The following is a 27,850-nucleotide window of genomic DNA, read 5'->3' on the forward strand; positions in this document are numbered from 1 at the left end:
GCTTCTGCATATATCTCACGTTAGGTACAAGCTTCCGTTCATGCTTTAATTATAGCATAATGACCTATTATGCGGTATGACCATGTGGTATCAATACGGCGTCGCTATTTGCATATATCTCCTGGAAACAGCAGCTACAGTGGCCAGCTGGGTGCTCTATAGGCAAGTGCAATTCCGTCTGTACTCTTCGCAAATTTCGATACGTGGGTGAACGGGCAACCTACGAGTTCGAAGAAGGGCACTGATCAAACAGTATCAGCCCTTGTGTTTGTTTCTCATTAAGGTAGAAGATGGTAGAAAGGCATTATGGTAGAAAGGCTGTAGAATAACGAACGTCAATAACACATTAAAAAAAAATTAGAAACGTCGCTGTTCTACCGATAGGTAATGATGAACGACAAAGTAACTACCGAAGCGAGGTCGATAAGAAGTACAAATAAGGCACTCAAGAAGGGGAAATAGTGCTTTGTACGTTCTCCTTATCGCTCTCGTCTCTTTTGTTGCGCCGTGATTCACGCATCACCAAATCAACCAAGTTTTCAAAGATTGTTCAACGCCAGAGAGAAAATTATGTAATGAAGAGCTGGAGGCGTTTGCTTGGCTTTACACCTGAGATGCTACTTCATGTGCTGGATGATGGTTATGGTATGTACGTTGAAAACACAACACAACACCAGCCACACACGTGAACTACACTATTTACAAAGTTTCAATCAGGCTCATGGCCCGCAAGAATATCAACAACACTTCCGTGACCCGTAACGCACTGGTGCTGCTTTCCCATGGGCCCACCGCCACAGGCGAAATGGCATGCACAATCTCTGTTTGTTCAATCCTCAAGAATTCGGTTACGGCAAGCGCCTATGACCGAAAGCTGACCGTCTCGGACGAGCAGCTTGCTTCTGACCAGTCGCGCGAGCCGAGACAGAACGCTTCGTAACCGAACAAAGGCCGAACGTGTACAAGATCCCGCGAATGATCATATCGCAGTTTTTCAAATTAGGCTTGTGATGAACAGCAGGGACTTCGCCTCTACCAGCTCTGCCACGCACGTAAGTTCTTTATTGAAGCTATCATGGCAAGCTCACCCGACAGTGGAGCCCGCGTCCAGGCCGATGCCTCTGGAGTTGAGAGATTTGAGCACCAGGTCTGTGTCCTCACCCGACTCGCAGGGAAACATGACCTGCACTCGGACGAAAAGCAGGGGGGAAGCCACATTCGTGCATGATTAATGAAGCATAACGCATGTAGTAAGCATGTTACACGAGTATTTAAAAGAAACAAACGTCGCCAGGTTTAGAAAAGACGCGCGTGAGGAAGGCATTTTATCAACAATAGTTGAAGCTACGTTTCAGGTTATTCATTCAATATGGCCGCGGTTTCAAATAAAAATTTTTCATGTTTCTGCTGGGTATTACGAAAATATCTGAATATGTTTGCGAACAGCACCTGATGAGTTTTGACTTGAAATGCTCGATTCGTAAGTCACATCGTGGAGTATGCAAACTTATTACGTGAATTATGACGTTGAGAATTCACCCTAATTTCGATATTAAATGTTAACAACTGCATATGTCGTGATAGTACTTGCAAAGCATGAAATGTGAAGCCCAACAAAGCAGGCCATCCGGATATTTAAACGCCACATATAGACCAATAAGCATGCTTTTGTATTGTAATTACCACAGAATAGAGCTTCGAAACTGGTTGTAATACTTTGCGTTATCATGTCTAAAATTGGTATATTTAGTTTTTTTTAATGAAATCGAATAACTTTACCTCCACCAGGGCTTTATCGAGACATTGTTTTTTTAGAGGACTGCTGCTACAGCTTATCCTTGCATGCGCCTAATGATATTGTGATAGAGACTATAGGGCACTTCAAAGCCCCGCTGTCTAAACAGATGTTGAGAGAGTTTCGAGTAAGTCGCAGTCCTTTGTATACTGCATTGGCCTTGACGCCTGTATACAGTTAAGCATGATAGAAGAAGCACTTCGCTGTTATCGGTCCGCAGACGAGAGCGTGCATAATTACGAAAATTCGCAGATTGTTCATATTCAAGATACACGTTTTCCGCGCAGCTGAAGTAAAACTGCGTTTTCTGCTGATAAAATAGCCGGTGTTTATATTGACGTCGTTCTATTAATCTGCATAACGATACGTGGAAAGAAAAGCCACAAGAAGGTGTGATTCTGCTCACCTGGTAGACCTTGTCTGAACTCCTCGAGCACCATACTGCATCTTCGACACCCAACTCTTCAAGGCAGTCTTGCAAGGCCTGCGCCACGTAGCGCACGTTTGAGTGGTGCACGTCTTTCTTGAGTTGCAGTTAACATCGCAAGCAAAATCAGCAGACGGGATCATTCCCAGGTATGTTCCTACTCCTCGTAAGTACACTCCTAACGCGTTGCAACTTGCGAGACAATGTACAAGTACAAGAATCTCGATTTCGGCCAATGTTCGAGCATTAGCAACATGAACGAAAAGCCGCAGCCTATTTTCCGATTGGAAAGACACACGTCGCTTGGTGTGCCGAGACACCAATAGCCGGGTCGACAAAGCGTCGCGACGGTAGATATTCACGGCCAAACCGAGCAAGCAGCATCGTCTGAGAACACGCACTGTATGCCCATGAACCCTTTATACCATAGTATTCGTTTAATTGTGAATTAATTTCTTCCTACCAGGTTTAGCACTGGTTAACCTCATTGGCCACCTTATTCTCTCCATCTTTCTATTCCTCACTGCCTTAGCCCTAGTGAAGAGAAGCACGCCGGACGCTCGTATGGCTAACCTTGCTGCCGTTCCCCCATCTTGCCTTCTCTCTTTCTTTCTATCTACCCTTCATATCGGCATTATACAAGGATAGTGAGTCGAGGGGCCAGTTGATTCTATATACAAAAAAGAAGACAGTAATAAACTAATAAAAATTAAAGGATATCTTTATCGACCATGAGTCACTTAAACAAATAGACTGATCAGTTCAACTTGAACAGGTGCAGTAGAGGTCTCTATTTCGTTCATATTTTCAACCTCCAGGATCAACTGTGGGCCATCCAACAAGCCCGTGGTGAAGAGACGGTCTCCGGTCCCCCTCGGGAGCAGCCTATAGGCCCAGGCCACGCATTCGCCGGAGTTATTGATTGATTAATATGTAGAGTGTAACGTCCCAAAACCACCATACGATTATAGGAGACACCTAAGTGGAGGGCTCTGGAGACTTCAACCACCTGGGAGTCTTTAACGTGACCCCAAATCTGAGCACACGGGCCTACAGCATTTTCACCTCCGTCGAAAATACAGCCGCCGCCACCGGGATTCAACCTGCGGATCCGCAGCCGAGTATCCTTAACCGCAAGACCACCGGGGCGGGGCATTGCCGGAGTTATTGATAAAGTTGTTACCACCACCATATTTGTAAGTGCTCGAACGCGTGGTGTATCTTCAGCTGAGATGCAACGATAGCCTCGCGTCCGAGGGAATACGTATACTGAACTACGCTCAAGATTTAAGTTTGAAAGTCTAACCACCGTATTCTAGAATGCCCCATCACTCAACGCTCCACCTTCACTTGAGAAAGCCGATGGGAGCGCCATCTCTAGGCAGGAAAGGTCACTGCATATCAGCGATAAGTTGCTGCTATTCTTGAGTAGCGCAGCGTCATTTTCAGCCGAGCAGCGGCGCAGTGCTCCACTCTTTCAAGTGAAGGGTGAAAGTTGAGTCGACGAGCGTTTGTGAATACGGGGGGTTAGGCTTCGTGCCATCATTTAATAAGGGCTTTGCCAAAGATCTGCGATATGCGGCACGTGATTCGCTAGCTCTGCACAGCGACAACGTAGCGGTGTTCGTTGTCGCAGCACGCTGACTGCGCGTCAATGTCAGCAAAAGCTGCGTCGGCGACACCGCCGTTAAATAAGCTACAGGCTAAAGACGCGTATGCCGCAGCCTCGGTTTAATCGTTCCATCGTAAAGAGCGCGCCACAGCGGCGAGCAAACATGGGGCGAGATCGTAACGAGAGCGGTTTCGACCGGAACAGCTGTACGTAGAATCTCGGGTGTTGAGCACATGATCGCGACGCTCTTCGAGTGCCTTCCGTAACATTTCTACGAGTATATTCGACATACATATATAGGGGCGCGCAGAGTTCTTCAGAAGAAGGAGGGTGGTCAGGTGTTATTGCAGCCATGTTTCGCTGTGTGACGTAAGATCTGAGGTTCTTACGTCACAGGGTATGAAAACAGTGTAGCGTAGGCGAACCTCTGAAATGAGAAGGCCTTCTATTTTTCTTCGATCACTGCGAGCCTTTTTTTCAATTTCATCTAAGGCTGAATAATTGTGTGACTACCGAAAAACAACACCACACATTTCGACGCGAAACCCGCGAAAAGGAGACAACACTTTTTGAACACTAGATGCGCAAGGCCCCCACGGTCTAAAATCAAAATTAAAAGGCAGAAGCTTATGTTAAGGAAGCGGCTAAAGAGGTCTTATATGGAAGTGATGGTTTTTAAAAAGTTTTGATTGGTTATTAGAAAACTATGAATATATTTAAGGCAAGAAAGCTAAAGTATACGTGACTATACGTAAAAACACTAATGCCACCCATTTCAGACACCAAACTCACGAAAAGGAGCTCTAGACGACGCTAGCTCATGATTAGGTATGCGTAATTAGCACACATTCCTTAGTAAGTACTAGAAGAGGCAGCTTCATGAAGCGGCTAGAGGTCTCCCATAATTAGAATGAACCTTTTAACGTTCATTATAAAACTATGTTGAAATAATACCCGAATAATAATCTGTTAGTTTCTGTATGCCGTCATTCCCAAGTTATGAAATATTATCCAGGAAGCTCGCGTGATGTAGAAGGTGGCAGCAGATCGTCCTGCGTATAGTATTCTAAGAAATAGCACACACAAAAAAAAGTTCGCAGTTGTTGAAATAGTATTGTGTTTTTGATCGGCTGGCTATTTGGCACTGCTCTATATGATCTGCAAGCTCTTACAGCCATAGAGTTTCTTAATATACACTAGAGGGAACTCTGACGCTAGTGTCTATGGGAGCTGCAACGCACGGCGCTTCAGCGATCATAGGAATGATGGGTAGTACACACATTTGTCTAAACTTCGTACTTCTGGCCCGATTTCGGCTCCGTGTGTGTTCGTGAGGCTTGGAGCTGTTTTCTTACGAAACAAGTATTAGCAAATGTTCAGTGGTTTCGCTTCACCATTTTATTATTTTAGACTTACCTTTCCGAATCGGTTCATGAAGTTCAAAAGGGGTTGAATCTTCATTTCAATACAAAACCGAAACACAGCAATAAACGAAGCACCAAGTACGATCCGCCACCCGCAAGTAGGAAGACTAGGCAAATGTGTGTACTATCAATCATTCCCATGGTCGCTGAACGATCGCAGCGCCAGAGTCGCCTCTAGTTAATTTTAGGAAACTATGCTTACAGCGGTGTGTACGCGTATGACATGCGATATATACTGTGATCCCTGTGTTTACCGTAGTACCATCCCGTTTGGCTTGCTGCCGGGCGTACGTACGTGGGCACTAACCTGCTTTGCCGATGTTCGCGTCTCCTGGACTCCGTTGGCATCCTTGCGCACAGCACCGTTGGGTGCCTGCAGCGTCTGATGTTGCTGCAGGGGCGGCGGCTGCTTCGGTTTCACGATTTCTGCGAGCATAAGAATAAGTGGAGTTCCCATAAAGTTATCACTGGCTTCGAGGGACTGGTTGTAGTTCATCGCAATAAGCCACTCCTGATGTCTGAAACAAGAACGAAGACTCTCTCAAACATCAGCAAAAACACGCTGCTGGAATAACCACTGTCTATGCTGCCCGTGCTGAATTAGAAGCGCCATCTGTGTATATCTATATTGATCCCTATATATATCTACCCATCTAAATATACCCAAATATCTGAATGTGTAAAGCCCCTTCCCAACTTGTAGGGCAGCAAGCTGCATAAAGCATCTTGCTGCTCTGCCCTCTCTCGCCGAAGAGAAACCGACGTCTTCAGACACATTCCCTTTTCGACCACTTCCCTTTAATAGCCTCATCAAATCAACGTTATCAAAGTATCATACACAAAGAATCTGTTCTCCCACGAGAAATGGGAACACCAATTATAAGCCTGTGACCTTCAGAAGGTACTCAATGCTGAAAGCACCCCACTGGTCACCCTGAAACGTACGCTAAAGGAGACGTTATTAAACAAACACAAACACACAAGCGTGCGCGCGTGTGTGGTGCAAACGCTCGTCCTTTGTTCACAATTGTCAACTGTTGAGGCACAAACAATGAAAATACCACATCAGTGTATTTTTTTAAAATCTCAGTGTCAGCGCAAGACACTGAAAAATGGTGCCCAAGATGAGCTTGTCATAAAATCATTAGATTGGAGCGCGCGTTGAAATTAAAGGCTTATTTTGCGCAAAGCTGCCAAGTTGTGAAGAATGACAGGAATAGAACGCAAAGCCATTGGTTTTGTGTCAGCCAAGACACCTTGCTACGCCAGTGGGAAATCTTTTTTACGTACGCTTGGCCCATGTCTGAATCGTACTATGATGAACGAATACAACCTAGCACCAGTGTTTGCAATAAAGAACACTTCTCAAGCTTTTGAAATATAGGTTCACTTTGCTATTCAGCTGCTTAGAAAGTTGCTGTCTAAGAATACGAGAATGCCCAGGTTGTTTTAATCGGCACCCCGCAACGAAACCTTGTCTTCCCATTACAAAGAAAAAGTGAAATCTTGTCCCATTAAGCCAGAATATTTTTTATTCATTCAATCTACTGCTGCACTTAGCTTCACTAATAAGCCACGTCACACAAGACCTACGTATTTAGCTGTGCAGCAACAATAGACATTGAAATTGCTTAGTCATAGTAATCACGACAAGTGTAAAAAAAAAAACGTTACGTATCAAACTACTGCAGTATGACGCAGATCTGTAGGGGAATTTCTGTAAAATGTAAACATTAAAGCAATTTCGTATTGACCGTCAACTCATACGTTTCATTAAGATACTCTTACTCGGACTCAGTTTTACAAAACCACGATATTCGCATTTCTGACGGAGTAGGCTTGATTAATCTGCGGATTTTTTTTTAACCTTTTCAAGCGCCACCTATGAAGAACCGTTTTAGTGTGTCGAATCGATACAATCGTCTACATGACACCATATTTTACTGCATAAAAAATAATGTCATAAAAAGTTATGTACGTTTTAGTGATTATACCTAATAAAATTCGAACTAAATATCTGTTTATTCTAATGACGTTCACGCTCTTCTTTTTTGGCATGAATAAACTGAAATATCGGGCTAGAAATTCAGTAAAAATTTGTTATTGGTTACGCGCTATTTGAGCCAAGAAAAAACTTACTTTCATTGGGGCTCACGGGAAGCGCGCCCCGTCTAACAACTCGTCAGAAATGGTACTGCCTTCATTGAAGTGATTATATGCAAGTGTACACTGTAAAGTGAAATCTAAATAAAGACAAATTTAATAATCAGGCCATTCAATTCATCCAGAACTCAATGCACCTCACTCTTCTTAGCTCATAATAATGTCTGCGGTGTTTCGTCCCAAAACCGCGTTATGAATATGAGAGACGCCATAGTGGACGGCTATGGGAATTTCAATCATTTGGTGTTCTTTAACGCGCACTTACACCGCACTGTACATGAATCTCTACCATTTCGCGTCTATAGAGATGCGACTAACTGCGGCGGCATGGATCAAACCAGTGACCTTCGAGTCAGCAGCCGTGCATTTTATTAGCTAACGATCCACCGTGGCGAGCTTTCTTAGCCCACATTCGATACGAAATGCGATATAACAAGGGGTATACACAATTGCGTGCAAGGCGTCTCAAGGGTCCAGTAGCCCGATTCCGACAATTTCTGAAAGAAAAAAAAAAGTCCCTGTATAAAAAAACTTACTAACAGCTATGAAAATGAAATGTACGTGCTCTCACGAAAGCATAGTGATACTTCATAACTTCAAACAAAGCTTACAAGTGCATAAGCGTGCGCATCAAAATGATTAAAGAGTTCTCTTGCACAAAAATAGAGCAGATACAGTACGCCACTTCGTGAAATTTATATAGAGCAAAATTTCTTCCAGTCTTCGAGAAACCGGAAGTGAAAAGAAGCGACGTTTATCCGAACAGAGGGAACGAACACGTGGGCTGTTAACTTTAAAGAAAAAGGCGAGTCGTGAAAGTTTAAAGGGCATGTGAGCTAACTTGCGCTAAGTATATTTTTCAATTAAAAATTTGTGCACGTAGTGAAAGTGGTGAGAAACTAAGGACAGTTATTTTAGCATAGAATAAATAAAGGCTTGTTTCTGAACAAGCATCATAACTGTCCCATTGAAGATTGTTCGCTAACTTTAGTATTATTAAGTGTAATAAAGCAATCTTTATTAATTACCCAGCTTAGCGGAATAGCAGTTAGCACACGTGAAGTATTTTGGCCTTTCTCAACAAGTGCTACAACTTTTCTATGAAACGTTGTTCGGTATAGTTACTCATTCAGAATTTGATTAAGCAAGCACTGTTAATTCCGCAGCTTGACGGACTGGAAAAATGTGACATGCTGCACACGGCTCAGAACAATACACTCGGTGCACGCACGTTTCCCTTTTTTTTTTTTTCAACACTACGTGCAAGTTAGCTGAAACACCCTGCGTACGGCGGGAATGGCGTAAGACACGGTAGTTCCGGCACATCGGCAACGATGCTGACGACGTATCGGTGCTCTGCGCATGCGCAAGCCCCTGCCGCGGTGGCCCGGGTGACAAGTGAGGCAGCAAACGCGGCCCTAATAGCGGACATCCGGTGGGGACCCGGGAAACCGCTGCCACGGCCCAGATGAGATGGAAATAAAAGCATGCTTTCCCGTTGCGAAGCGCGCGTAGCTTATAGTGTGTACCTGCATACACGCAATATTAACGGCACGTCATGTGCTGCGTATCGGCATTCGTGTTAAGGTGCGGCCATGATCAGTACTGCGCTGCGGCGTGCTTGCCAACGTTGCGCTTTCGACGCGTTGCTAAACTCGTTCGTGGACGTAGATTGCAATGCACGATAGAATAGCCGCGATGCATATTTTCGTCGCGTTTCGATACCAGTCTGAAATGCATGGCAACACTGTGCCCAAGGTCGCGTTGGCACTGCGATTTACCTTTGCACCGCAGACAACGCTGTCTCACCATTGTGCTGGCAAAAAGAAAGAAAGAAAGAAAGAAAAAAAGAAAAAAAGAAAGAAAGAAAGAAAGAAAGAAAGAAAGAAAGAAAGAAAGAAAGAAAGAAAGAAAAGAAAACTGGGCACGAGCGAGGCATGTAAGGAACGGCGTTTCATCTTCAGACAGCGCACAGACACGAACACAAAAGTACAAGGAAGGGACAGGCGACACCTTTAGTACTCGTGTGTCTGCGTAGTCTTTAATATGAAGATTGACCAACTTGCCTTAATAGCCACCTTACCCGTGGTGTTCCGACTCCACTAACGCGACAACTGGGAAGGAGCGAACCGCGAGGTGTTTTGGGAGATATTTCTCGGATGAGGCACTAGTGGTGACAAGCACGAACCCCATCATGTAAGGGGAGCATGTTTCTCCTCCCCTACCGTAATAGGAAAACTGAGGCGAAATGCAGCTTACCCTATAAAGTGCATCTCCTTTATCCCCACATGCTCAATTTCAGTTCCCCACGGCGTGCAGAAGACTTGGGTGCGCGTTAAAGAACCCCAGGTGGTCGAAATTTTCGGAGCCCTCCACACGGCGTCTCTGATAATCATATGGTGGTTTTGGGACGTTAAACCCCACATATCAATCAGTCAATCAAATAATCAATCAATTAATCAATCAATCAACGGCGTGCAGAAAAGGGCGTATCTGCTCCATTAACTCGCCGTCTGCTAAATGTCGGGCTAATGGTTGCATTCGTGATTTTAAATGAACCGGTGGCGCATAGGGGCATTTACCCAATGCGCAGCCGTTTTTATGATCGGCCGTTGCTACATGACACACCGTGCGGACAAGAAACGCCGACAAGTCGAACCCTTAAAGTGATTCGCGCCTGAAAATGTTCTCGCTTGCAATCATGGGTATACGAGTGGCCCTGACCAACTATACCATATTTGCATGCACATCAATACCCGATTCGGTGTATAACACAATGACTGCCGCCGTAGCTCGATTGGTAAAGCATATGGCACGCTATCTGAAAGTTGCAGGTTCAGCTCGTGCCAGAAAGAAAGTTGTATTTTCGTCCATGTTACTAGCTTTACATCACAATTACTAAATACCGCTAAAAGAGCACAAATAACGACCCCTCTATCTCCCTAGCTTCGAGGATGAAAAAAAGAGAGGGAGTATGACGTCACACGATTGAAATCCGCCATGTTGGCCCAACACGTAATCAAAAACGTCAGAGCGTGCGGTAGGCTTTAGTACCGCACGCTCTGACGTTTGGTGTCGTTGGTGGCGTTCCATTTTTTTGGTTTTGAACCTCCTGCGTGAGCCGGCCGGTGTGCGCCGAACGAGCGCGCTTCGATTAGAAGCAAGCGTACCATACCACGAAGACTCGGCGAATCCCATTTCTTGCGTGATCTTGACGCAATAGGTCACGTGCTGGTCCGACACTGATGGCTTCAAAACGGGTTGCCTTGTCGAGGCTGTCTACGTGACGTAATGCTCAGTCATTTGGTTTTCTCTCATCTCGCAAGGTGTCATTGCCTCTTGGTTCCATATGCCCCGCCGCGGTAGTCTAGTGGCTAAGGTACTCGGCTGCTGACCCGCAGGTCACGGGATTGAATCCCGACTGCGGCGGCTGCATTTCCGATGGAGGCGAAAATGTTGTAGGCCCGTGTGCTCAGATTTGGGTGCACGTTAAAGAACCCCAGGTGGTCGAAATTTCCGGAGCCCTCCACTACGGCGTCTCTCATAATCATATGGTGGTTTTGGGACGTTAAACCCCACAAATCAATCAATCAATCTTGGTTCTATATAAGAACATATATACAAGTCAAGGGGTCAAAGCCACCCATGGTGACGGAGCCTGAACTTGCCGCTTTACTGCATGCTCAAACGAAAACCTTCGAGGACAAAGACCTACAGACGCTCAATCAACGTTGATTAGAACATTTGCTTTTTATTATTGCTTTGAACGCAGAGAACCTTTATCGATCAAGCGGCGGCGCCGCCATTCTCTCACGAAGGTTAATCAGTGACGTCACGGAGCTGCTTACAGCAGCGACAACTCAAGAGGCGCACTGCAATCATCGCTTGCGAAACAAGGCGTTCGCGCAGGTGTCGTACGCTCAGGGTTTGAGCAATCACGCCTTGCCTTTGTCTCGTTGAAGTGTTACATGCATTACACTGTGTGTAACACGTTTACAGAGAGCCCTCCACCCCCACCCCCCCCCACCTCTTTTCTTTGTGTTTTTTTTGCAGGAAGTGCGTTGTGTTAAATAAACCTGCACCTGATTCTTTGCATTCACTGTACGGCATTCACTGTATTGGATCATTTTGTAGGGTGTCACGCGAAACCGATGTGGAGGCAACGTTCCATGCTTCTCAAGACAGAGAGAAAGAAAGAAAGAAGCGAGCAAGGGTGGAAAGGTCTGATTGGCTACGCTGCAAAAATCATAAATAGGCGAAAAAAATTGCCGAATTGGCACTAAGCCACTCAATATGAGATGATATACGAGGTTTAACGTCCCAAAACCACCATATGATTATGAGAGACGCCGTAGTAGAGGGCTCCGGAAATTTCGACCACCTAGGGTTCTTTAACGGGCACCCAAATCTGAGCACACGGGCCTACAACATTTCCGCCTCCATCGGGAATGAAGCCGCCGCAGCCGGGATCTCAAAACTAGGTCATAGACCTTTTTTTTTTGCGAGTCTTGGATTGCCATGGATATAACTCATTTTAATGAGACGCATTAACACTCGCTTTGGGGATCATTGTACTCTTGTATGGGAGTCGAGCGACCCAAAAGAGAGTTCATGCGTCTCTCTAAAGAGAGTCATTCGTGGCCAGTCAGGACCCACGGAAAAAAGTAACACTTTTTTTTGTTTATAGAGTATACTGTACTTCAATAAATCAGAGTATGGTTAGCTCTTCATGTGTGTTCCATCTTGCGTCCCTTGACAAGCGCCTTAAACATTGTTTAGTAAAGCAACTTTCCAAAGATTAAGATTTATGGAGCTTATATGGTGCACCATCCTTACGTGACATGCTTCAGAAGTATATTGTCTTACGATTACGCCACGCACAGCAGACCGAGTAAGAATTCTTCGCAGCCTATTCCATACCTACGGTCATTCATGCAGATCCCTAAAAACTATCATTTGATACAGCTGTTCACGCAGGAGCCCTCCTCAAGATAAAGCTCGAAGTCCACCTAAACAAATTCTCCCAGTGTCAATGCGCGACTCGAGTGAATCGCTGACGCCAACACGCAGGAGATCTTCGCAGTGACCTTACATAGAGATCACGCCCCCCATCCAGCCTGCCCGCGTTTTATGAGAAATGTGTCACCGGATTCCGTTTGCAACAGCAACGGTTACACTGAACCCGGCTGCTTATCAGCAATCTCGGTTGTACACATCGCAACTGCGTATTCGAGTGTCCTGACAAGCGTCCTTGTTGAGACATGCCATCATGTTTTATGAGAAAGAGCTTTTCGCTGTCATACACAAGCTCAGAAGCAAAACTACGACAATAAGCAATTGTTATCGGATTTAGTTTCGGCCACTTGGAGTTCTTTAACGTGCGCCTATAGAATCTAATTCCACGGACCTCGAGTATTTTCGCTTCCATCGAAAATGCGGATTCTGTGGCCGGAATTTCCGTTTCGTGACCTGCGGGTGCACTATGAGTACTATACCACCGCAGCGTGTGAAGCAAAACTACGATTTGGCTTAGTATATGCATCTTGAATTCGCGGAAACACACGGAAACATAGAGGAGATACACAAATACGAGCACAGATACGTGGGTTGCGCTCGTGGCAATGCACGAGGTATACTCAAAACATACAATGCCCTCGATGCAGAAGGATTTCGCGAGTTCTTACTAAGGTACCCTTTGTAACCGTGTGCTTGCACGTATAGACAAACTCAGGAGTGCGCAATAAGACAAAGGAAAGGGGGTGAAAGAACGTCTTTACCAACATGCCAGCCAAATTGCGGATCAGTTCTGCGAAGTCCCGCATGGTCGCGCAAAGGTTGAGCTCAAATCGGGAAGCTTCCTGATTAGCTCAACCTTTGGTAGAGCGACCACCCCGAAAAAGCGTTCGTCCCGTGTTCGATTCCCGGACCGGGACAAATTTTTCGGCAACAAAGACGCTTTATGATAGATCCGCACGGATTTCCTTGCGGTTTCGTTATACAAAGGAGTGGTTTGTCAATACATTTTTTCCTGCGCCAGACATATACACGGATGGAAGAAATACTTTGAAATACACCATAATAGTTTTTTGCGAGAAACGAAGATTGTATATTATTATATTCGAACTTGTGCCGTAGTTTATAACATGTACGAAGATGTCATAGGTATGAATAATGTTGCAGCCCGTGTTAATACCCTGTACATATTCTATTGCAGCGAACACGAGTGAATATAGTAATATCTGGGGTTTTATGAGCCATAACCAGAATATGGTTATGAGTGGAGGACTCTGGAAGTTCAGACCTTCTGGTGTTTTTTGACGAGCACTGACATTGTACAGTACATGGGCCTCCGCCATTTCGCCTACATCAAAATGCAACTTCCGCGGCCAGGGTCGAACCGGCAACCTTTGGGTCAGCAGCCAAGCACAGTAACCGCGACACCACAGCGGCATGCACCAGCACAAGCGAACTGCCAATGAATGCTCTTTTCAAACTTGCTTGTCACTGAGAGATAATTTGCCTTTTTGTTGTTAAGTAGTGCTTTTTAACGTTTCTTTTTCGCATCTGTGTGTTACAGCCATTAAAGGTCCACTGTAATGTGTGTCTCCTTCTACTAGTGTTTTATTCATTCGTTTCTTGCACTGTTCAAAGAACCGATGCGAAGTACAAAGCATGGCCGCAAAGAAAAGAAAACGCCTGCCGTTACCAAGGGCATCATGTCGTATATACACAGCAGCTCGGTACATGGCTCTAATACAGCTATAAGAGCATGCATTATCTTGTATCCCAAAGGAGTGGCTACGAAACCGCAGCTAACCGATAAGAACGGGAAGGACTGGCGTAACCACTTAGGTGACGCTGAATACGTCGGAGCTTTCATGTACGCCGCTGTAAGCCCAACCGCTTGTGAGTGGTTGCAAGATAGCCGCGTTACTCTTGAATTCGCTGAACCCCACCCGGATGCCTTCTGTGGTGAATTTCGTGGTTTGGAACACTTGGAGTGAGTGAACTAGCACTTCAAAAGGAAACCAGCGTTAGTTTAAAGTCATGTACAGAAGATTTCCCCGTGTGAGCTTTCGAGACGTGGTGTTCCAAGAAGGATCTGGGTGGAGTAATGAGAAAAATGGTTCTACGCATGTAGGAGATCTACATGACCGTATACCAGGAACATAAGCGACCACCAGCCGGAACAACTATCGGGCGAGCCTGCCAAGGTATACAACCCTACTGCCAACACTATTGCCACATTTTAAATAGTCCCACCTTGATCAGCACTGAATCGAGGAAGTGAAGGTCATGTATGTGGAAGCACGTTCACGTGCTCTTTGAGGAAACCATTGAGGATTATTATCTGGGGGTCTTACATCCCAAGATCACAAAATTATGGAGCATCATACCATTGTAGAGGGCTCCGGAAATTTTGACCATCCGGTGTTAACATGCACTGAAATCACACAGAACACGTCCTTCAGGTCCACCTCTGTAGCTTCGGTCTAAATGCAGTGACCAGGATTGCCCTGACTTACGGGTCAGTAGTCGGGCGCCATAGCCACTGTACCACAGAGGCGAACAACCGACGAACCTTAAGAATCCATCCAATCCATGTATTTACCTCCGCCAAAAGCACGCGCCAAGGTGTGTCCAGAACATCGCTTTTCCTTAGGCGTGTTCGGGGTAGGAGCAATGACCCAGTACAATTGCAGTACATCTGCGGATTCTTCAAGAGATCTGAAAGAACAATTGTGTCTGCGCACTCTTCATTCTGACCCCGAAGAGGTGGTCCAATAGACTCAAGTTTTGTTTGGCGGGCCAATGACACGTTTTGGTGGGCCAATGACACAAGAGGGGCTACTTGGGCTGTTCGTATTGCATCCCAAAAGAAATATACCTTCTTAGTTCATAGAACGTTTCAGAAAAAGTCGGATAGGACGGAGCGCACATTTGCAATCACTTTAATACACTGATTGTGCGGGATATATACAGTCAAAGGGGCGAAAAGAGGATACGCAGAAAAATGGAAAATGAAGATGCATTTGCAAAACATCTTCGAATCTTTATATTGCATTTCAACTAAAAAAAATACTCGTACTCGTTGTCCAACAATCACTTCTTTTCTGAAGCGTTCTGCGCATTAATAAAGTATGTTTATTTTAGAATGCAAATTCCGTATACAACCATGTGTTATATATACCCATACCTACTTCCATAAAAGTACGTCTCACGTAAAGGGCTACAAAATAACAATCAAAACGTGCTCTTTATTGTACAGACCACACTCATTTGCACAGGGGCAACCTTCACCTAATTGTGGAGGCCTTGAGACGTTCGTGTCAGGCGGAAGCGAAGCCATGCAGAATCGGGCAGAAGATAGCAAATCGACGCATACACGCACAGACAACAGGTTATCTCAGTCTTCTCTCCTACAAGGCCGGCTCAAGCACGTCCAACGTTCAAGAGCATCTTATTGGTCTTATTGCATATCTGACCCAGAAAAGGGCTGCGCACCAGACTGGGCCAACTCCTTTCGCGACGCATGTCAGGGGCCCATTATTTTCATCCTGCCTCTTCCTTGCCACCGATTTCCATGTCTTTTCTATGCCACACATCAAGGTATCACTTTCATTGCCCTCTCTTCGAAAACATAGACTAAATGATTGATTGATTGATATGTGGGGTTTAACGTCCCAAAACCACCATATGATTATGAGGGACGCCGTAGTGGAGGGCTCCGGAAATTTTGACCACCTGGGGTTCTTTAACGTGCACCCAAATCTGAGCACACGTGCCTACAACTTTTCCGCCTCCATCGGAAATGCAGCCGCCGCAGCCGACGTACACTAAATGAGCTGTTATCTTGTTTTCCGCACGCTTCATTATAGAACTGTTCATTATAGAACGCTTCATTATAGAACTGTCCCGCGAATCTCACATCATTACTATTCATTACGCTTTCTAGAGCACCCTGACTGCCCATCTAAAGCACAACCCTATTTTGCACAAACAGTTTTGTATCATCATTCACCATAATTTTCACCAATATATATATATGGGCCAATGCAATCAACTTCCGAGAGTATCAGCCACTAATCATGAAAACTTTGTTAAATAAATTAATATTTCTTGAATTTAGTATGTATCGAAATCTAGAAATAGACATGACCATGCGTATTTTGATTTAATATATATGCCTATATGATTGATTCCTATGAGGGTTTTTTATGCACGTTATTTTTGGCGGGCACCCCTCCCCCTTCTATGTAATGCCCCAATGGGCCTTATGGCATATGAGTACATAATTTCTAATGAGTTCCTGCATCACACGCGAGAAAATATACTATTGCTTGCGATTTTACGAATTCGGACGTATAGGCTGACCTGCGCACAAGGATACTGCGATTAGTTCAAAGCTACGGAGCAATGGGGAAAAAAAGCTGAGAACACCATAACGGTAGAGACCCTAATAACGGTGCAGCCTCAGAAGGAGCAGCTTCGTTCTGAAAAAAGCTTGTGTCGTGAATCCAGACCAATTAAAGGAAGACTCGGCGATCAAGCAGCACTGATTATCGCGTTTCCGTCATTGATTTGCTTGCAACGGGAACTGAGCTCCGATTGAGACGTAGCAGTCTACAGTATAAAACCTTGCCCCGCGCATAAGAGAAATGTTTCAATGCGATATTGATAAAAGTGTGACTATTTCGAAGATATCCGCTAAGTGGGCATGCCTTGATAGCTAACCAGCTTTAACTAAAAAATTTGCAATGTGTGCCAGTGGGTGACATCTGAAGTATAAAAAGTGACTGACATCCTTAATTTTTGTTGTTTGGGCTTTACGGTTCAAATCCCCGGTATATGGCTCAGGGGCGCCGTATAGTGGAGGGCTCTGAAAATTTCGACAACCTCCGTTGGGTTCTGGAGTGTTATGTCCCAAAACCTCGATACGATTATGACAGACGCCATAGCGGAGGGCTCCGGAAAGTTTGACCATGTGGCGTTCCTTAACATGCAATGACATTGCACAGTACATGAAGATCTATACCATGTCGTATCCACCGAAATGTGACCGCCGTAATCGAACCCGCTACCTTCAGGTCAGCATCCGAGCACCATAACTACATTCATCCGACGCGGCGGACACAATGTAACTTGTTATAGCTCGAATACTGCAACATTTTTTCTACGCGGAGTGTCAGACAACTGTCTTGAGTTAGAGATATTTTCAAATATAATAAAGCTAGCCGGTTCTTTATTTTCAGCACAATGAAAACGAGCCCGCCGCTGCGAGTTAGATCACTGATGAGCGCAAGTTTGAATGTTCGTTAATGTTAAACGTAACATTTCGCTATGCTTTTGAAAAGTCTCCCATATTCGTATCGTGGCTTTGGGACGTAACACCCCAGAACCCAATGGAAGTTGCCGAAATTTCCAGAGTATTCCATCGGCATTCATTCGAACTTCTTATACGTTATAAATGAAAGCCCTATATGATATGTTGGATTCCCGAATACGTCGGCCTTTTTAGATGGGGGCGGCATACAAGAAAAAGCGTGTGCCGTGATATAGGAAGTCTTTAAACATACCGAGCTAGTCAAATTTATTCTTCAGTCCCGGAATAAGTTCCTCGTCGCAATCATATCATGACGCTTGCCTGCAAAACTCCAGAATTAATTAACTGGAAATATCTGTGACTCAAAGATATAGCATTCGCAAAGGAAAGAAAAAAAAAGGCTGATCTACCCACGTGTCTTCGGAAATGCATCGTGAGTAATTCGTGACTAGCATGCGGAAGCGTTAGAAGAGATTGCGAAAACTAACGCCATGGTTAGCGCGTAGCCATGGTCACCAGCAGAACCCCCAAGAGATGTTCACCCTTACACACTGTGCTGAGTACATCACTGAATGCTATCTCGGGCTACGTCAGCGCGAGCTTTTCGCGTCACGGTCGCAACGAAGCCCATGAACTTGGAATCCGTCCTCCGAATACGGCATAAACGGGCGAAATCTTGGCTGCTTTGCATGGTAAAACATGCAAGAGCGCGAGAAGCGCGCCGCGCCGAGAACGCTGACAGATTTCGACGGCTCAAGGACGGCCTCAACGGCGCCTCGAATTCCGCTGTTCGCGTAGTGTATAGTGCACGCATGGCCGACGACTGTTTCATCAAGGAGCCGCACCGGTGGAAAGCGTTTCCGAGGGAACGGTCATTGCATTCGCGGCACGATCACCACAAGAGCGCCCGAGGATTCTCCTTCAGGGGTGGCGAAGATTCTTCGGAGCGCCTGAATGCGAGGTTCTTAAGGGGAAAGGGCACCTTATTTCTGTCTGCCTAATAGGCGACACGGGCCCCACTCGGTGAGAGCCACGGGCCCCACTCGGTGAGATTGTGGACGGCGGGCCGATCAGTGAGAGCTACGCTGGCGTTGGAGATTGGGCGACCCAACCTTTCAGCACTGAATACATCAAGCGACTCCATCAGAGCGCTTCCCTCTCTATATTAAGTCAAGGGTATTAAGTCAACAATTGACTGACAAAAGAGCCCCCCCTCCCACCCCCGCCATTGCGCAGGTTCATGATGATCGCGGTACGACGAATAATCAGCGTGCATTAAACTTGGAAAATTTTGTGCGTGCGTATATCATGTGTATATATACTTACACTTGCGCACCCGTACAGCCGACGACACAAGTTGAGAGACCATTAGGTGTCTCAGAAAACTTTCTTAACTGTTCGTGACTGTATTCAGTCGAATTACTGCACAGCAGTACCAGATGCGTTGCACACCGGAACCTTACACTCCCTTTTCCGATTACACACACACACACACACACACACACACTATATATATATATATATATATATATATATATATATATATATATATATATATATATATATATATATATATATATATATATATATATACTATTGCATATACAAAGCTCAAAATTACACTGGACCACAACTGCCTGCCCAGCCCATCATGTAGGTGTTCCTCTCCCCGAAAACTTCGGCCTACGCTACTGCACAGTACCTGATAGCAGCGCGTCTTAAATACAAAATAGCTTCTGTAGGGCCTCGTTGGAACATTTTGGATGATAAAACCAGCGCTGCTAAGTTTAAAAGACAGAAAGCAGGCACGACATAGACAAAGTGCTTGTGACAACTGAATTAATGAAACGCAAATGCTAAAAAAGAATTACAAAATACAAAGTAGATGGCACTGTGGGCCCAGCACGCATGAGCAAAAAAAAAAAAAAACTGCCAATAAGACTGCTAATCATGTATGGTCACGGGATCAAATCCCCGCCGCGGCAACCGAATTTCAGTTGAAGCGAAACTGTACAAACCCATGTACTTATATTTAGGTATCATGATCTCCGGAGCCTTCCACTACAGCGTCCCTCAATCATACCGTGCTTTAGGAATGTAAGACCCAAGCCACCATATTACTCCGATTCAGTCATGCCACCTAACTTTGATTGATTTGTGGGGTTTAACGTCTCAAACCACCATATGATTATGAGAGACGCCGTAGCTGAGGGCTCCGGTAGTTTTGACTACCTGGGGTTCTTTAAGGGGCCCTGAAACGCTTTTTTTAGTAACCATGGAGTTTATTCACCGGAAAAGCGTATTGCCGCAAAAATTCAACGCCACGAAAATTTTTAAGAATCCGTCCAGTACGAGCTGAGTTACAAAGTTATGAAGCGTGGAAGCTTGGGCAAGTTGGTAGGACATAACTGAATAACTCTTTTCTGTCCTTGTTTTTTTTTCGCTTCCGTAGTTACGAAGTAACTACTTGTAGGTTGCGCTGTTCCTGCATTCAGTTATGCATTGAGTTACAAAGATTTGTCACACCCTGCAATCGCATTCTCTCTTCTCTCGTCTCGACGAAAACGCTGGAAGCTAAGTAGGGAGGGATGGGAGGGACAAACAAAAAACGTCACGCGAGCCTCATGACCTTGAACACCTTTTCTTGGAATACGCGGCTTTTTCAGTGCGATCACGGGCGCACGCGTGGACAATTTACGGCCTCTCCCGGCGATCTTTGTAACAGCCGAGCGCGCCATGTTCAAATCAGCCAATGGCTGATATATGGGTAATCTACGTGTGATTTTTGAGCGTCTTCCGTCATTTGTCGAGGGAAGAGAAATCAATTTTTCGTTGACTTTGATAATTTACTCTGAATTCCCGGCCGCGTTCTACGCTATAACATTTGGCTCGCGTGTTCTCGGGAGCCTCTGCTACCGATCGGCAGCGTTTTCTGACCATGCTAAAAAAAGTGTCAGGGCCACCCAAATCTGGGCACACGAGCCTTCGGCATTTTCGCTTTCATCGAAAATACAGCCGCCGTAGGCGGGATTCGATCCCGCGACCTACGGGTCAGCGAGTACCTCAGTAACTACGGGTCAGCGAGTACCGAGTAACTCAGTAACTAGACCACCGTGGCGGGGCCCTTTCACTTCAACTGCAATAATAATAATACTTGTTACGCTCACTCACGCGTTAAGTCAGACCTCGTACAGTGTTTTCCCGGTGCATCACAAAACGCACTCAATGCGAATACCATGCAGCGAGCCGTCGAAGTCTAGTTAATGGCCAAACCGCCGGTCAGTAACCGCGCCACCCGAACAGCTTTATTAACATACATGTACAACGTGCCACGCGCATAAACTTGATCCTCCCCTGAACACGATCAGGTATGCGATGCGAGACATGACGACGCAGCGTCACTTGCCAAAGCGGTGAAAGTGACGAGAGGCGTTTGGGTGAGCGAAGAATACATTCATCTCGGGTGAAAGGACGAGCTATGTTTCTCTAAGCAAAGTAAAACGGAAGAAGGCACAAGACGTAGCTCGTGTGTGTATGGTATAGAAGCCATAAATACGGTAAGAAGTTCCGAGGCACGTTTTTGTTTTGTTTTGTTTCAACTCGTAGCATCATGCTTCTACGAACTGCGACATCCTCGCGATACGCGTCTCTCGTGGTGCGTGAAATTTGGCTGTGAACAAGGCTCCCTTCAGGGGGAGCCGAAATGTCTTTTTTCTCATTATTTTGTGGTCGGTGTTAACCTTACTTTTTATGACGATTCCTACAAGCACTTCGGTATGCCACCTGATCTAGCTTTCTCGCTAAGAGGGATCCGACACCTATACTGCGCGGCAACATGATAACCCTGTGGGAAATACGATACAACGAAATAATAAAGCACACAAGGTCACCGCGTGATACGACAGTCAAAAGGGCCTGTTTCGAGTGCAGTGTATGATACCTAGACCGGCTCATGAGAAAGCGACAACTGAATTTTACAGATGCCAGAAAAACGAAGTGGTATGGCGTCACTTCACTCCACTGACATAGCCATGGGTAGCACAGCAGCACAGCAAGTCCGTGCCCCAGCCACGCAATCACCCGAACATTTCTTTCCGTGGCATACACAGCGCGAAATGACACTCGACCACATCTACCCGCCCAGCCCCCCACTTCTGATAAAGAAGATACCCCTACTCCTGGAAAAAAAAGTATGCTTACGCATGGTTCACTCACCAATCTTGTTATTATACTCGTACCCTTTACCTTAACATTTGCCTGAAGCTCTTTTTTTTTTCAAAATAAAAGCATTGTTCATTTACTAATTCACTCATGCACTGAGAAAAAGATGACAGTGATAGATCAAGGATCAAAGAAAGTAGCTAGCATTCCATTTGATATCACTCCATAAAAGCGGCAGTGACAGATTAAGAAATTTTCGGGCCCGCGGTCAACTGCGCGGTTGGCTCTGTTTCGGAAGCGTTTTGAGAATGTGTGCGCGTTGCTTCGCATGAATATGAGATACCTACATTTCTTGCCAGTATCATGATCAAAGTTAGAGACGGGCTTATTGGTGCGCTGTGATAATCTTCGAAGCTTAAAAGCAAGACATGACAATATTCCACGTCTGTTATCCCCTCGAGTAGTTTTCTTTCTCTTCTAGCTATAGTAAAATGTCAATGCGTCCGAACTGAGGTACCGGACTGAACAAGCGCCTGTGACAGACAGCCAGGAATTGATTGATATGTGTTAGTGCATATACTGACAGTATAAAAGAGAGGTGTGCGTGTGAACAGTTTATGACAGTGTGAACTGCTGCAAGCAAACTGTGCATTGGCATATTTGAACTGGTTTCAGTGTGCTATTAATTTTTTTTCTTTCAAATAGCTCATTTTTTGTGTAGCGTTCAGTATTACTCCTTTTTTTTTTCACTGCAGAACTTCTTGATATGGTGTAGCCGAGGCAATATGGACCTCAACCTTTCCACAGCAAAACAGAACAGAACAGAAAGACGCTAGAACATATGAAACAGCCCATGGAAAAGATTTTACAGCCCAGATAAAACTCGTCTATAGAACGGCTAGTCAGTCGCTTCAGACGCTGTCCTTTTGCAAAAGCATGCAGATGCTGACCTCGTAATTATACCAAACAGTCTCATTGCATGCTACGCGTCATCGCATACTTAATCCAAGCATGAACGGCAGCTTTTTAACGCAAGGAAGCAGCTGAGCACGGCGTCAGCGCCCGCAACCATGCGCTCAACCACTCGAAAGAAATGCAATTCAGATTTTACTTGAAGTATACTATAGCTGTCTTTTTAACTTGACTATTATTCATCTTCATGAGCCCCTATACGTTTGAGAACATTGGTATACGATTCGTCGTCCCCCTAAAGCCAATATCGACAAAACGGTGCTGTCATGGCTGGCCTGTCAAATCCGTGTCGACTATTTCAGAAGCTGAGCGTACATCCCCGAGGTCTAAACGGCACATTCCTTTCATCTCTGCAGTGCTATAATATAGCACTTCAGGCAGTATGCGCTACACGTGCGCTTATGACGCTCGTCCGAGATGTCTTCTGCCTTAAACGGTCCGTCGCCTCGGAACATAAACACCGAAGAAGTTATCTCGCAGCCTACATTACCGACGCTGTTCCACCTTGACGCCATTTATCGTGAATTACGGCGGAAAAGAGGGCATAAATCGGTTTTTATCTTACAAAGGCCCACTTCAGATAGTCGGCACGATCTCTATACAGCTTGTGCCGAGTATCTGAAGTGGGCTTCCGTAAGAGACGCCGCCAAGACCACTGGCATTGAAAAAAAAAAGTGATATATAACAGCTTACAGAATTGAGACACTGTGCATACATCCCATTGCTACTATACGACAAGAGCACTTTCCGTGAGCGGTGTAACATAAATGTAGCTTCAAGACTGAAGATTTCGTGGTTTCGCATGCGAAATCACGACACCAAGAAGCACGCCGCATAGTGAGGAACTCCGAATTATCTCGGGTGCATGAACGCTCATCCACACTTCGGTACACAGTCTTTTGCTTTAATTATGCCCTCTTTAAAGTGTGGCCGCCGTGGCAGGGAGCTGAACTCGCGCACTTTGCTTTAGGAGTGCGAAGCTATAGCCACTAATACTCCAAGGCAGATAGAATAGATTCACGATTAACGTCAAGGAACACCGGGACGCTCGAAACCAGCTTTTGGTAGCTTTTGGACGTAAAACCAGCCTTTGGACGCAAAACCAGCCTTTGGCACGTAAAAACAGCCTTTGGCACGTAAAACCAGCCTTTGGCACGTAAAACCAGCCTTTGGCACGTAAAACCAGCCTTTGGCACGTAAAACCAGCCTTTGGCACGTAAAACCAGCTTTTGGCACGTAAAAACTCCAGCAAGCTGCTGGAGTTTTACGTGCCAAAACTAAGGTGTGATGGCGATCGCCTGCCGTAAACTAGCGAGTAAGAACAGATTGAAGACAACGTAAACTGATGGACATGAACAGGGCTTGAATGAACGATTTCGGCTGCAGCGTCGTACATTGCAAGCGGCAGCAGAAGCAGCGCAGCTACAACACTTCAGCCGAGCACGAAAACGTTGAATCGCCGAGATGGAGGCGACTGATACAGCGAGCACATGCGCTTTTATCAGACTGCCACCAGTGCAATTTACATGTCATGACGTCATTTTGAGAGTACACAAACCCACACATGCAGTGCGCTTACTTCTGTTAAAATAAACACTCATTGTGTTAAAATAAACACTCATAGTGTTAAACACTCATTTGGCAACGTATGTGTATACACAAGAATACACATTGCGATGAATGTTCAGCTATGCCACGTGAAGGACGCTACGGCCGTTAAAGTGCATGTTTCATTCGATACTAGAGATAAACAATTAGCATGGGCAAACTGGAAGTGCCATAGCTATTTACGCAGTATCATAATAGAAGCCGATGAAGCATCTTATACTACGCATGTAAATTGCCGAAGGAAAACGTGCACCACCATCGCAGAGTACAGGAGCCTCTAGCATGAATTTGACCAGCACCGAAATGCCGTGGTCTTAGCAGAATGGTAGAAGTGTAATTGAGTGAGGGCCTACACATGCATTTAGGTGCGACTATCGCAAATAGACGTATTCAGGTGCCCTTCCATATCGGCGAAATGGCTGCAGGCGAAGCTTTGCGTATGCATGCCTGACGTATTACTTTTTCTATCGCATAGCACAAGGCTCCCTCTTAACTGTTTCCTTTCTCCGTGCCCGAAATCTTCTTCATTCAAGTGGTTAGCAGCGCGCTACACTTCTGTTGCTACAGGCAACAACGACAGTCATGCGTCCATATCAAGGCAACAATGAAATGTGCCAGTGTGAACTGACAGGTCACCTTAACAAAAAAATCAGATTGAAATATCAGAGATGGCTAACCTCCCTCCAACAAGCACATGCGCTCTCGAAAGAGCATCAATTTTTTTTTTAAGCATGCATGATACGCGTGTGACCGGCGCAAACGAGGGTGGCATATCTGTACGCCCACCGGCGACGGATTTTTCGAGTGCGACGCCACAACTAAAATTCAGTTGTAAAAGCTTCGCTTAATACATAAATGTCACGCCAGCCTGGTCCGGCGTACGCTGCGATAATATTGAATTGCTCATAGGTACATGCACGAGTCGTGGTGCGGCGTCGTTTATCCAAAAAAAGTAGTACACTTCCAACGCCGAGTTCACCAGGACAAGGATTCTGCGTCGATTAAATTCAAACATAATCCCAAGCGCCACGCACAATGACCTTCAGTGGACCTGCAGACTGTCATCGAACTTGAGCAGCATGGCATCGGCGTGCCACAGAACTCGTGGTTAGAAAAGGCAGCCGTCTCGGATGTGCCGCCGAGAGCTCCGAGATCCTCCGAAGTGGAAAAAGAACCACAGTGAAGCCTTGCACCTGATCTTCATTGCAGCGGTACGGCTTTTCCGATAGTGCTACGGTGATCAAGAAGTTGTTGCGGCATACGGAGTATATCGACAACCTAATGCCAAGTGCTTCCGCAAACTCAAGCCCCGACACCTCGTTGTAATCTTTCACTCCGTAGAATCTCACGTTCAAGCGAGAAAAGACGCGCTAAGTGGTTATATGGGCCACTTCAGTCAGCATGAGCCAACTCGGCACACGACTTCCAGAAACCACCATTGGCCAATCCAGAACTGAGCCCCAGAAAGTAACAATCACTGCAAGTGAACCTAGCTGTAGAAAACTGCACGCGACTTCACTCAATTAACCAGTGAGTGATACTTAAGTTTTAAAAAAAATAAACATTAGTGAACTTTGAAGTTTTACGCGCCCAAATTCCGGCACAGTTTGGCCACACGCTGTACAGTCAGAAACGCCAGTTTTGAGCACTTCAGATTTTTAAACGCACGCCACAGTTTAAGCGCGCGAGTGTATTCCCACTTCGCGCCCATAACATTACACCTCGGTCCTTGAATGGGACCCGCGCCCTCACATTCAGCTACGTTGGACAGAAACTTTCCAATGGGAAAGACAAACTTCTCCAATTAGTTTTAGCGTCCCAACGAAACACCGGGGCCGCAGGAGACGCAGCGACCCGTAGCTGATTTAGCTACCGGCAGCGCTTTCGCACTTCGTCCCGTCTCAGCCTGGGGCAGCCGCAGCTGGTATTCGAATCTTCAAACTCTACTTAGCCCTGCAGAGGGACGCGAACACCAAACCGTATCGGTGGGCGGGTAGCCCAGGTGGGTCCAAGCAACGACTCACCTTCATCCTTGGGCACGCAAACCACGAACCACATGCCCGCCATGGTCCCGCCGACGTCGCTGTCACCGCAGCAAGAGCAGCCACGCAATCCCTCCTCCGCTGCGCGACAAGCGTTCGAGTGACGACGACGCGCCCTTCGTTATCGTCGAGCGCTCGCGTCGCTCGTGTGCCCAAGGCGGGGCTGTCCCGTGCACGTCCCGCTGCCGTCTGGCTGGGCTCAACTCCGGCCGCTCTGTGCGCGCCGTTCACGCCTCTGGATCTGTCTGACGCTAGTGGAAGCGCGCCGCTCACCGACGAGGAGGGCCGACACCACGCCGCTCATTGCCACTCGACGAAACGTTCGGGCAAACAAGGTCACGTGTGCGGCATCGGGGCGCACTTGGCCCTTTTGCTGCTGCTGTGCTGCACGCGTGTGTCATTGCTTGGTGTGCTTGTGTCTACACGCGACGAGACACATCCGATGGATGCTTCCCGTTACGCCTGTTGCTAATACGACGACCAGTCACGGTATCGTGGAAAGGGTTCGGCCGAATATCAAACTAAGATCGGCTCACGGTGTGACAATTCGACATTCCGCGAAGGAAGCTCTGTTGCGCATGACGTGCACGGCCAAGCATGTCGCGGCGGTATCGTGCTTTCGCGTATCCTTATCCGAGAGATGCCCCGGCGTGGACAATGCAGAAGCGAAACACCACATTTAGCGATCTGTTCTTGTGGAAAGAGTCGCGCAGGTCGACTTAGTATACCTCCCCGTACATTCAGTGATGTTGTGCCTGTATTTGAACAAGGCCATCAAAGGAAGGGAGCGCGGTAACGTGTTGACATTGATGTATTGTTCGCAGCTTTGCGGCCGCACCTCTACGCTCGGCGTTTGCGTTTTTTTTTGTTTGTTTTTCATGTGTTGATCAGAGATGCCCGAAAAAACATCTGCTAGTACATTCCGCTGAGCACTTCGCATGCCATTCCGAATTGCTGCCAAAACCAAAGTTACGCTGCGGAGGACGAGGCCCAGCAGTTGACTAGCAATCACAGTTTCAATGCTACGGAAGCAATTAGCTCCTCACTATAGCAAGGTAACTGATAATCACAGCTTTTAATTAGGCAAGTGAACCACCATTGGCAAGCCATGGCAGCTCGATGAGCATGGTGTTCCCTGATGACAGATTGTGATGACGATGAGTGAACTTTATTTTGGTCCAGAGAAGAAGCAGGAGACATCCCCTGCCATCCTGCTAGTCCCCCGTGGAGACCGCCAAACCGAGCTAGACTTAAGTTCATTTCTCGGTCGCGTAGGTTGCCTTCGCATGGGAGAGTGAAGTAAATTCGCTATAGTTCGCTTA

At 46.1% G+C, this 27,850-nt stretch overlaps 1 protein-coding gene across 1 annotated transcript in view; it reads right to left on the bottom strand.

Moving 5' to 3' along the window:
- LOC119164867 (uncharacterized) overlaps positions 1 to 26,793 on the bottom strand; it is a 45,709-nt gene extending 18,916 nt beyond the window's left edge. The window contains exons 1-4 of the mRNA XM_075873147.1: positions 26,511 to 26,793; positions 5,566 to 5,684; positions 2,202 to 2,279; positions 1,089 to 1,183 (exon numbers count right to left, since the gene is read on the bottom strand). Of these exons, the coding sequence (XP_075729262.1) occupies positions 1,089 to 1,183; positions 2,202 to 2,279; positions 5,566 to 5,684; positions 26,511 to 26,553 (335 nt within the window). The 5' untranslated portion in view covers positions 26,554 to 26,793. The remainder of the gene's footprint in view (positions 1 to 1,088; positions 1,184 to 2,201; positions 2,280 to 5,565; positions 5,685 to 26,510) is intronic.
- Positions 26,794 to 27,850: the final 1,057 nt, after the last annotated feature.

The sequence above is a fragment of the Rhipicephalus microplus genome, chromosome 9 (genome assembly GCF_043290135.1).
Source record: "Rhipicephalus microplus isolate Deutch F79 chromosome 9, USDA_Rmic, whole genome shotgun sequence".
Taxonomy (NCBI): Eukaryota; Metazoa; Arthropoda; class Arachnida; order Ixodida; family Ixodidae; genus Rhipicephalus; species Rhipicephalus microplus.